Genomic DNA, 12313 nt, shown 5'->3' with positions numbered 1-12313 from the left:
AAAAAAAGATGCAAGACTTTGAGCTCTCGAAGGCAGTCATCAGATTTATTAGCTATCCCAGTGTTTTTGAGAGAAAATTGAATATCGATGTCCTTCCAAACAAGAAAAACCATGTGAGTCGCTGATGAGCATGAAAGACCATCAATAAATTCATGTCCCTGGTGTAAGTCCTCAGTTACCTATTAACATGTACCCCACGTTATTTCCATAGTTTCAGAGGGCACTATTCAAAAGAATCCATGTACACAATCTCCCCCAGCCTTGATTTGCAGTTGTTTGTACATGAGTTCGGGGTAGCGTCATTTGTGGCCAATTACCAACAGGACAGACAGGGTAGAGCTCCTCTGTAAGAGGAATTTGGAAACAACTGTCCCCTTGGCACCATGACTCCTCATCACCGATATGACACCTCCCTGGATATTAGAAGGTAGCCCATCTTAATACAATGCTTCCCATAACTAAGGTAGCTTTTTAAAAACTTACGTCTTAGGCCGGGCGCAGTGGCTCACGCCTGTAATCCTAGCTCTGGGAGGCCGAGGCGGGTGGATCGCTCGAGGTCAGGAGTTCGAGACCAGCCTGAGCAAGAGTGAGACCCCGTCTCTACTAAAAAATAGAAAGAAATTATCTGGCCAACTAAAAAATATATATACAAAAAAAAAATTAGCCGGGCATGGTGGCTCATGCCTGTAGTCCCAGCTACTAGGGAGGCTGAGGCAGTAGGATCCCTTAAGCCCAGGAGTCTGAGGTTGCTGTGAGCTAGGCTGATGCCACGGCACTCACTCTAGCCCGGGCAACAAAGTGACACTCTGTCTCAAAAAAAAAAATAAATAAATAAATAAAAACTTACGTCTTGCAATACGACAGTTGTTCTAGCGGAAGCAGAGTTTGCACACGTGCGTATGTATGTATGTGTAGAGTGTATGTATGAGAAATGAGGATAGAAAGCTATTTAGTTATGTGTTGGAAAGAGCAATAGTAGTTTCTGTGTGTTGTTAAGACTCAATGGATTATGAGTGTGTGTGCAGTGACAAAGAAACAAGATGAGAAGTAAAAAAGACTAGGATTCCAGTCCAGCTCTGTCCTACTGGCCAAAAAATTGATGGCAAGTTACTTAACTTTCCTGAGCATCGGTTCCTAACCTCTGGGAGGTGACTACACTTATTCTGCTGAAATCCCAAGGCCCACATGAGACAATGTGATTGGGAGAATTTTCTCGACCAGAAGCACCACGGACAACTCCACAAGAGTGCAACTCCATCGTGAAGACTCAGCTACTACTCAGAAGGTTCCAGCATGAACCCTCCTTATAAAGCCCTGAGCATACTTCCCGAAATTCCCCCTCTTGGGAATAATGGAAGCTTCTACATGTAAGAATCAGGATGAGAGAGAGTTCTTTTAACTCCACAAACTCTTCACACCCAGAACACAAGATCCATAATATAGATGGGAGAAAAATTAGACTCAACATCAATGACATTATTTTAAACAAATCTACAGTTTATTATTAATATAAGACATAATCAGCTAACTCATTGCAGCAAAGAAAAACATGCCGCTTCTTCTATCCTGCATTATATCTTTGTTATGGGGCAGGAAGAACATGGATGCTTCTATTGATGATGCCATCAAGTAAAGTTATTCATACAAATAACTTTCTTATACTGCCCAGGAGTACGTTGCCAGAGAAGAGAAACAAGGAGTTCTACGTGAATGAAAGCATTTGTAGAGAAAAGAGCTAGCATGCAGCTTTCAAGGAGGTATTTATTCCAAATATAAATGAGATGACTGAGTCTGAATGTCCATACATCTAACTTAACTATATAACAACACTACGTCCTTGTAGAAAAGAAAGAGAGGGAGAAGTGGGCAAGTGAGACTGAGAGAATCCCTATATTTATGCTGTTGCTCTCCTTTAACCTAGAATTCAGCCTCCACCACCACAGCCAAAATGCAAATAAAGCAAAGGAATTTAAATTCTAGGTTGTAAGCATCCAAGAGCTCAGTACCTGGTAAGCCAAAGGGTTTTCAAAGATTATTTTGACCTTGCATGATTTTCCTTTCTGGAATGAATATAGACCCTAGCCCTGTGTAAGATTAACTCCATGTGGTATGTTCACAAATCCACTATAAACTTTCTAATCACACTCTTGTCACCTGACACCCTTTTTCCTCATCCCTAGACTTAAAGCCACATGTCACACCATTATAATTATGGTCTCTTGTCATCAGTTTGCCTACTGTGTTTTTTTGATTTCTGAGCTCTAAATCACATATACAATTAGCTCTCTGTTTCCATTGTAAAATTTTAATGATTAAGATTGAGCTTAATTATCATTAAGATGATAGATAAAAAGAATTCTGGAGAAATGGACTTACAGAAATCATCTTACCCATCCCAGGAGCCATGTCAGCTTATGCTAACTTACCTTCTTGAGTGTGCATTTAGCAATTCTTTAAAATGCTTAAAAAAGAGATTTCATTATGAAAATATCATGGAACCACTTCTTCCTCTAATGAACAAATCAGGCCCCTCCCATGTTATTTCATATATGATGCATTTTAAATATTTCATATTAATGATGAGTGAGAGAGAAAAGAAATGTGTATCACATACTTCCACATCTTCTGGAGCTGCTTATGAGAACAAATGGCTACAATAGCCACAGCATTTGGTCTAACACTCCAAGTTAAAGTATCAGATATTATAGAAGAGGCCACTACCAGGACTTTTAAGTGTCAGAAAATTACATTCCTTACAAAGAAAAAGATATCTGAGCAGTCAAAGGAGAAGCACGCATGCACACACAAAACATGCATACACACGTAGTTTCACATTGATGGGTTCAGAAATAGAATGAGGCAGATGTAGAAGAAAAGACAAGCCAGGTCATCTTGATAAATCAATAAGAAAATCCCACCTACCTGGTGACTGCCCGGGTGCAGATGGTGACCAGGAAACAGCCAGCCACGATCATCCAGCCCCAGCCTCCATCTGGAGGAGAGGTAGACCGAGCTCTATTTACTTTTGCCATGGTTTTTCTTGTTTCTTCTTTTCCAGGTTACTCCACCAGCCAAGTTATGATCTTGGAAGAGTTTTCTGTCCAGTGACTTCCTGTTGGCATTCAAGGTTGGCATAGAATGCTACCTGGCACATGGGTTACTGGCCATCTAAAATAAAAAATCAGAATGTATTTGTATTTCATTGCCATGTCCAAAGGTTGATTGTTTTCAGTTGGTAAAAAATAATTATCACTTTCCTATTAAATATGATTCTTTGTAACTATGAATATTAGACTAAGGCAAAGACTATTCATTGTTCTTGATACCCATACTCCTCCTTTTTTTTTTTTAATAACAGAGCCTCTCAAATTTTAGCCAAATCCATGTCCACCTCGTTCGATACCATTTTCCCTAGCCTCTCTTGAATGTGGGTGTGGCAATACAGTTTTGCCTAGAGGAAAGGGATGTGAGCAGAAGTAACATAGGCCACGTCTGGTTCATCAACTCAAAGGCAAAGATACTTCCCCAGGACTTCCAGCACCCCTGTTCCAACAGACTGGAACACCAATGTGGAGATAAGGCAGACGAGGACATCGGCCTAGGGGCCAGCAGAGCTTCCACATGGAAACAGCCCAGATCCCAAGATGACTGTGAAGAGCTGTCCCTCCCATTGTGGACTTTGCACATCTCTCCACTGTTACATGAAAGATAAAGAAGCTTCGATTTTATCTGGGCCTCTGTATTTTAGAATCTCTCTGTTACAACAGCTTAGACCATATCCTAATTATTATACTGAATGATCTGACAATAACTTCTGTGGCATTTTTAAGAATGCTATACTTTTCTAAGTGTGTAATTGAAGCAAGAAGAAAATGATAAATAAATAAAACAGAATAGAGAGCCAGGGAACTAGTACATAATAATTCAATAATTCTAAATAAGGTAGCAAAGATCAGTGGAGGAAAAAAACTATTATTCATCATATCGTATTACAACTCTCCATTTAGTTCTTGACCTTCCAGATAGAGCAGAAGTAAATGTAAAAAAAAAAAGAAGTCATTAAAAATTTAGGTGAAGATATAGGCAAAAATGTGTTGATTTGTCTAAATTAAAATGTAATATTTCTGTACAGATACAAACTACAGTCGGGGGGGAACATTGGTAACACACAGCTCAAAGAAGTAATATCTGCATTAACTAATTAATTAATTAATTAATTCAACTACACATACTTACTGAGTGTCTCACGTGTGTTGGGCATTGTTTGGGGACTCTAGGGATTCAGTGGTAGGCAAAACTCACAAAGCTCCTTGTGTTGGGCAGGCTCTAGGGTACCCCTATCATCCCAGCTCCAGTTGCTCATGTCTTTATATAATCTCTCCCCTTGACTATGGGTGGGACCAACAGAACATGGCACAGGCGGTGGGACATGACTCCCATGATTATGTCATGTTATATAAGACTGTCCTGCTAGCCGACTCACTGGCTCTCCCATTGGCCTTGGAAGAGCAAGCTGCCATGCTGCACTCCTATGGAGGGGACGCTCAGCTGGAACCATGGGCTGCCTGCAGGCGCTGGGGCAGCTTCCGGCTGACAGCAAATAAACTGAAGCTCTCCATGGTTTTTTGCTGACATCCCAAGTGAGCTTGGAAGCTTATCCTCTAAGTTGAACCTCTAGTTAAGAAAGAGTCTGACTGACACCTTGACTGTAGTTTCGTGAGACCCTCAGTGAAAGACCCAACTAAGCTGTGCCTGGATTCTGGACCCACAGAAACCATGAGGTGAGGTGTTTCTTAGGGCAAGTCAAACAAGCTTCTTAATTATGGTTGGGGATGAATTTTTTAAAAGGCAAAATAAGAGTTCTGACAAATATTTTTCTCTACTAAATTGAGCAAATCACCCAGTTGTTGATAAAATTTTTCTTTTATTTCAGAATTTCACGGGGGTACAAATGTTTTGGCTATATGAATTGCTTTTGTATGGTTGGAGTCAAAGTTATAAGTGTGCCCATCACTAGATAGTGTGCTTGATACCCATTAGGTGTGATTTTACCCATCTCCTCTTCCCCCACCCCGCTTTATTTCTGTTGAGTTTTACTTCCATATGTGCACATGAGTGTTGATCGATTAGTTCCAATTTAATAGTGAGTACATGTGGTGTTTCCTTTTCCATTCTTGTGATACTTCACTTAGGAGAATGGTCTCCAGTTCCATCCAGGTTGTTACAAAACATGTTAGTTCACCATTTTTTATGGCTGAGTAGTACTCCATGGTATACGTATACTACATTTTGTTAATCCACTCATGATCTTAGTGATTGTGAATTGTGCAGCAATAAACATTCAGGTGCAAGTGTCTTGATACAATTTTATTATGATCACCAGAAAAAATCTTAACACTAATTAAATGAAACATCATTTCAAATACGACAAAATGTGCCTTAATTGATGAACATACACTATGTACCACCTAGTAAATTATGGGCACACCAAATTGTCTAATAAAAAATTGATTTTAAGACCACAACTTCCTCAAAAAAATAGCTCATAACAGAATTTTGTAAGTATGCATCTTTGAAGCCACTGGAACAAACTGTGAATTCAGAGACCACACACAGAGCAAAGGGAGTGAGGCCAAGGTAATACGAGAGATTCCCACATTAAGTGAAACCACTCAAGTTTGCTCACTTTGAAGCACTGGGCCTCCATCTTCATCTCATTAGCTATCCTGTGAATGCTGGAAGATGGACAAAGGAGATCGAGTGGACAAGTGAAGATTATAAACCCATCAAAAGTATTGGAAGACTAATTTAGAGAAAATAAAAATTATTAGTAGAAATGATAATGCTGCTAATCACTGGCCTAGGGACTAAGTAATAACCAAAATACTGGTGGTGGAGTTGGGGCTAAGTGAAAACAACAGCGATATTGAGCCATTTAAAGAACACTTGCCATAGGCCAAGCTGCTCATAAGCAGCATCTCATTTAACCCTTACAACAACCATAGAAGGTAGGCAATATTGTCCCTACTTTACAGATAAGAAACTCAGGCTAGAGAGATTAAGTAATTTGCCCAATTATTATCAATACCATGAAGCAGCGGAAATGGGGTATGAACTTTGGTCTGATTGCAAGGCCCTTTTCCCTAGTCAATGCCTGCACTGCTGCCACTACCTCTCCTTATTCTTTGGTATAAATTCATAAATACTTTTGTCTAATCATACACATAATTCTTGCTGATGGCACACCTGTAGGATGACATGAATTATAGCCTTATGCAGCTATAATAGCAGTTCTTTAAATGATACCATTGATATTTTCCCGAAATGTGCCTGTAGATCAGCCATGGAATCATCTCCAATTTCAGAGCAAAACCAGCCTTCCAAAGGAGTCTCCAACAGTCTGAAGCTCCAGGATCAGTCCCTCTAAAATATCACTCTCATGGATAAGTAGCTTTAACAAACTACTTTCTTTACCAAAATTAAACACTCAACAAAAAAACTCTTATTTAAAAGATCTACCATACTTGTATCCTTGCTTTTATATACACAGCCTATGGGAGGAGACAGAGCCAGTTGTCCACCCCAAATCCACAGCTCACCCCTTCCTCCATTTTATCATAACACTGGCTTTGTTCGGGTTCTACTCTATCTGCTCTCTCCAGCAGCCATTTGCTTCAGGGAAGGCAGGCCCAATCCATTGGTTCAGGGAATAGGTTTGGATAGATGTCCCTTTCCCCTGTCAGTGAGTGATAAGGGATGGGGTGTGAAGTAATTCAAGCCTATCAGCTATGAGCGGAAGTCCTCTGAGAAACATTCCCTTGCTCTTAAGAAAACACACAGGAAAGAAACAAGCCCCTCTCCTTTCTGTTAGACATTCTGAATCTAGATGTGATAGCTGGAGCTATGGCAGCCACCTCTTAACCATGAAGGAAGCTAGCTCGAGGACAAAGTCAATAAGCCAAGGCCAGCACAGCAGAATGATGAAAAGCACCTGGGACCTTAACGATGTCACTGAGCTACTGAATTAACCAGCTTGGGAGCCAGCTATGTAGCCTGTTAGATGACATAATACGTTTTACTTATTGTTGGAACTAGTTGAGATTTGTGTTACTTTTACCATAGTAATCTAAACCGATGTATTCCCTCAGAGAGTGGTGTGCTGGCACCGGCTCTGACTGCATGTCATCCCATGCTTTGTCCAGTGATGTTGTGTTGGTGACTTGAAATTGGCCCTGGTGCAAGAATAGCACAGAAATTGCAAATTGGCTCACTAGACATCGAAGCTCTTTACATCCTCTAAGAGAACCAGCTGCTCAATATTTACTAGCACATCACTGCCACATCAGAGTAATTTGCAGTGTACACAGTAAACATTGCTATGAAATATTAAGTAAAGCCAAAGAACTAAGAAAGAATTTAAGTTGCTAGTGAGCTAGCAGTTTAACCAGCCTGTTACCTTTTAACAAGGTAATTTGCCTGTCTTCTAGGGCAGGGCTTGGCAAACTGCAGCCCTCCAGCAAAATTTGGTTGCTACCTCTTTTAGTAAATAAAATTTTACTGCAACACAACCATATCCATTTATTTACATTTGTCTTTGGCTGCTTTCGTGCTACAATGGCAACTGAGGACTTGCAACAGAGAACACGTGGCTCACAAAGCCTAAGATATTTACTATCTGGCCTCGTACAGAGAAAGTTTGTAGATCCTTGTTCTAGACAGATGTGAGGCATTGATCTGCAAGATAGAATGCCAATATTTGGGAGGATAGATGTTTATGACTATGGTGGCAGAGTGGCAGTGTGGAATAGTGAAAAGAACTAGCAATCTAAGGAAGATCTGGGTTCTGGCCCTGACTCTCCATCTTATGAGTTATATGAATGAACTTGAGCAACTTACTCAAAGTCTTTGAACCTCAGTCTACTCATCTATAAAATGGGGCAATAATATTACTCTCACAAAATGTTGCGTGGATTAAAATGAGGTGCAACGAATACCTGGCACAAATACGTAGATATTATTTGCCATGCGACTGAACCTCTTTTCATTTATTCATCCCTCATTAATTCAACAGATATTTATTGAGTGTCCAGAAACTATTGCACTAGAAGTTCAATATTCTAGAAGCTGGGCTATTAGCAGTGAAGAAAACAGGTTTGGCCCTGACTTCATGAAGCTCACATCCTAGTGGAGCAGGCAGTCAAACAGTTGAACAATATTGTCTGAGCCTCAGTTGCCTTGTTCGTAGGAAAAGATACCCTCTCCACCCACTTCACCGAATCGTAGTGAGAGTCAAATGAAAGCACTCACAAGCTGGCAGCAACGAGCAAATCAAACTTCAGGACGTTTTTGTTAACGCCTACACTATTTTCTAAATGCTTACAATAGTTGCCACAATGTAAGTATCATCAAATTAATCTAAAATATCCAAATTTCCAAATTCTCTTGAAAAACTGAAAGCTCTAAAAAGGCACTGGGCTGCATTCCCTTGTGGCAGCCACCAGCTGGAGCCAAGCAGCAGCGTCTCCTTTCGTTCAAGGCCAGCCCTCTCTCTTCACCCCATCCCTGACAGCCCATACTGTTCAACCCCTGTACTGTTTCACTCATGTACAATACCTACCAAGCCCCTGGACGCAGTAAGATTTTCAACACCTGCCCATACTGTGCTGACATAAATCAAAGATTTTTGAACAGCCAACTGAGTCGTGTTCATGGTATGATTATGCCTAACACTCTCTTTTTCTCAATTCCAATAGAGCTAGCATTTGAGAGTCTACCTACACCTGTAACAAACACATACAATGGAGTAACTCACCGATTGGACACAATTAGCTGCCAGGCATCATGAAATGATACAGCTGATTATACAGGTAAAAAACCAAAGCTTAGAAACCTCTTCCTTGGTACAGTCCTAGCTTCTTCTTGGATTTTTCCATTTAAATAACCCCTAAGGTTAATCTGTTTTTCAGTGTGAGACTATAAACCCACCTATCCATCAACATCCAGTATAAGGACCATCCTTAGTTAGTGGTGCCTGGTGCTATTAACAAATACTGAAACAGGCAGTGCTTTGCAACAGCCTTTCTGGAAAGCAACATAATTCAATGGATCAGGAATTAGAAAGTTATTCATATTCTTTGAACAGCAATTCCATTTCTGGGAAGTTATCCTAAGAAAACAATTTAATATGGTTTGCATTGATGTGGGGAAAAAAAGAACAGAAAAGAAAACAATTTAAGAGAAGCCAAACACTATGGCCAAAATATAGTAGGTGCATTATGAATAATATATAAAGCAGAAACAATCTAAATACTCAACAACTAGGAAGTGTTTGGAGAATTGCAATACATTCAACAAATGGCACAGTGTGCAATTCCTTAAAGTTATAAATAGAAAGATAATATTATAATATGGAAAACATTTATGATGCCATGTTAAAGCAAAAAAAGGCTATGAAATTGTATATACCTTGTGACGGAAGCTACGTGCAGCTTAAGTAAAAGTTGTATGCTTGTAACTGTCACAAAGAGTAGGAAGAATATGCAAAAGAAATATACTTGGGCTGGTATGATTAAGTTATTATTCATTTCCTATACTGTGTTAAATATCATTTTATATATAATTTTTTAAAAATGTTCTTAATTTCCTGCAGTGAGCACAAAAATCCCTTTTGTACGGCTTCTCAAGGACTAAAAATAACCATATCAGTTATCGATACTGCACTTTGAAAATGAGGCGATTATTCACTAAAGGACACACCCTGTAGGCAACTAGCCCCTGGCAAAATAAAATGGTCTGTGTCCTCACAAAGCTATTAAGCATCATTAATTTTTCCTTTGCCGCTGCTAAACCCGAGATTCCCTTTTCATTAGTTTCAGTTGAGCATCCTCTCTTCGGCATTCCCACATTTTATAAATTAAGAACTGATCTGTGAGGATATCTCAAAAATTACAGTTGCATACATTGAAATAAAACATTCAAGCAATCAGTCCAGCATGGCTGTGGTGAAAGCATGCTGAACAAAGGTCTGGTTAAGTCCCAGAGTCGATCTGGGTAAAACCATAGAACAAGGAACATCCTCACAGGACTCCAGGGTGGGGAGAGGTGTCCCCTCTGAAAATTTCTGTATGCGACACTACTGGTAACAACTCCTCGTGAATAATCGTGTTTGATCCTCACAACCGGCAGAGATAAATGCTATCCCCCCCTTCTTCAATGGTGAAACTGAAGCTCAGAGAAGTAAAGGGTCTCCCCTTGCAACATTGCATCTGAGTACAAACGGAGACAAACAGCTCTGGCCGACTTTGGACTGCAGTTGTCCATCCGCCCTCGAGATTTCAAAATTGCTGTTGGCATTTCTGTCAACAGGATGTCCATGCAATGTTAAGCACCCATTCATGTGAGTGACCACGACAAAAAGGGGCGGGGTGGGGGGCACCGGAAGACTACAAGGTTACCGTAAAGGTATACTGCTGCTCACAAACAACGCATGTGAGTTTCTTTCAAAACAGGTTGTTTGATAGATTTATATGTATTCAGAAGAAACGTGTGGGTTAGACAGAGCTAACCTCGTTTCCTAGAGACTTTGAAGCAGCCTGCAGTTCCCCCACAACATTGGCCTGAGCATTCTTGTAAATAATTAACCCACCTGATATTAGATAAATATAATGGAAAGGTCCTTTATTAAGTTAATAGGGTACCTGAAACTATAAGCAAAACAAGCATTGACCGTCATGCAACTCTTCATTTTACTAATCAGCCTCCCATTTATTTTATTTTGACATTAACCACTAAAATGTAATTGTATTCTGCATCCTATTCTGGCTTCAGAAAAGTTTTCTGAAGCAAGAGAAACTCTATATTATGAAATTTAAAAAAAAGAAATTCTATGATATTCTTCTAAGATTACTCCTTACAGTGCAAGTTGGGGTATATTCTTAATTTTACTTTATCCTCCTTGCTTTAAAAAAATCTATTTGTTTGCAAAGAATTCCTGCTAACATTCAATAACCTTCCAGTAAAACACTCCATCTGTGAGGCAGCTCTTTCATGTTGCCCTTGGTAAAGTTTCCGGAAGTGATCCTTTCTGTCACTAAAAAACCTATAAATTTCTTAGTAAGCAACTAGGACAAAGGTAAGAGTAGTCCTATTCTAGGACTTGCTTGGGAAGGCTCCCAACACTGGCTTTCCATTGTTCTTTCCTTCCTTAATCCCTTCTATTTCCAGTGCCTTAACCTTTAGGACTACCCTTACTTTATAAACTGGTTGTCACTACAAAAGAGGTAAAGGAATGTGATAGGAAAATACCAAGAAGGAATCCAGACGGCTGGGTCCAAGTGGCAGGACTTAGTTGTACGACCTTGAGTAAATCCCTTTCTCTCTGTTGCAGTTCCCTAATTAATAAAACCAGGGTGTTGACTTACTGATATCCATCCTCTAAACCAAGTGACTAATTATTAAGTATGCCTTGCCTAATATGTAAGTTAGCTGGTAGAGTAGGCACTCTCAGTAAACTCTAATTAACTTTACTCTTTGTCATTACTTAGTAATTCTTTGAAGGTGAAGACAACTCCCTTTTGTTATTACTTAAGAATCATGAAATTGGCCAGTTTCTCCTTTTTAGGCATTTTAAAAATATTCTTGTACTATACACTATAATAGTTTTGAAATAGGTAATAGTTTTGAAACATTTCCTGACGTATTGCCCTTTTTTGGTAAGTCAGTTTCTCTTAAAGGACCCTTTCTGTTATTAAAGCTAAGCCAAGAAGCTTATTGCTCTAGGGAATGAGAGGATAAGTCCCACCCAGAATAAAAGCACCTACAGACAAGGAATCATGGGACTGTATTGTAGGGGACCTTCTCACCACACAGACAAAGTAGAAGCCTATCCAAAGAGGAAACGTAAAGGACTTTTAAAAGGATGATGAGCTGTCCAAATTTCTCTAGGACTATGTGTCCAACTCCCTGAATCTTTTTTTTTTTTTTGAGACAGAGTCTCACTCTGTCACCCAGGCTAGAGTGCCATTGGTGCCATCATAGCTCACTGCAACCTTCAACTCCTGGGCTCAAGCGATCCTCCTGCCTCAGCCTCCCAAGTAGCTGGGACTACAGGAGTGTGCCACCATGCCAGATAATTTAGGTATTTTTAGTAAAGATGAGGGTCTCACTCTTGCTCAGGCTGGTCTCGAACTCCTGACCTCAAGCGATCCTCTCTCCTCGCCCTCCCAGAATGCTAGGATTGCAGGCATGAGCCACCATGCCCGGCCGGCTCCCTAAGTCTTGACCAGGGCAGGTCTGTGTTACAGTGAAGAGACAG

General features: G+C 40.0%; 1 protein-coding gene across 1 annotated transcript in view; it reads right to left on the bottom strand.

The window, feature by feature from the left end:
* The window catches only part of SLC16A12 (solute carrier family 16 member 12), a 74084-nt gene that overhangs the window by 16646 nt on the left and 45125 nt on the right, over positions 1–12313 (bottom strand). Inside the window, exon 2 of the mRNA XM_045568081.1 lies at positions 2923–3168. Within this exon, the coding sequence (XP_045424037.1) occupies positions 2923–3032 (110 nt within the window). The 5' untranslated portion in view covers positions 3033–3168. The remainder of the gene's footprint in view (positions 1–2922; positions 3169–12313) is intronic.

This window comes from Lemur catta, chromosome 14 (assembly GCF_020740605.2).
Source record: "Lemur catta isolate mLemCat1 chromosome 14, mLemCat1.pri, whole genome shotgun sequence".
NCBI lineage: Eukaryota > Metazoa > Chordata > Mammalia > Primates > Lemuridae > Lemur > Lemur catta.
Note: the sequence above shows the minus strand (reverse complement) of the source record. Positions and strands in the feature narration are given on the sequence as shown.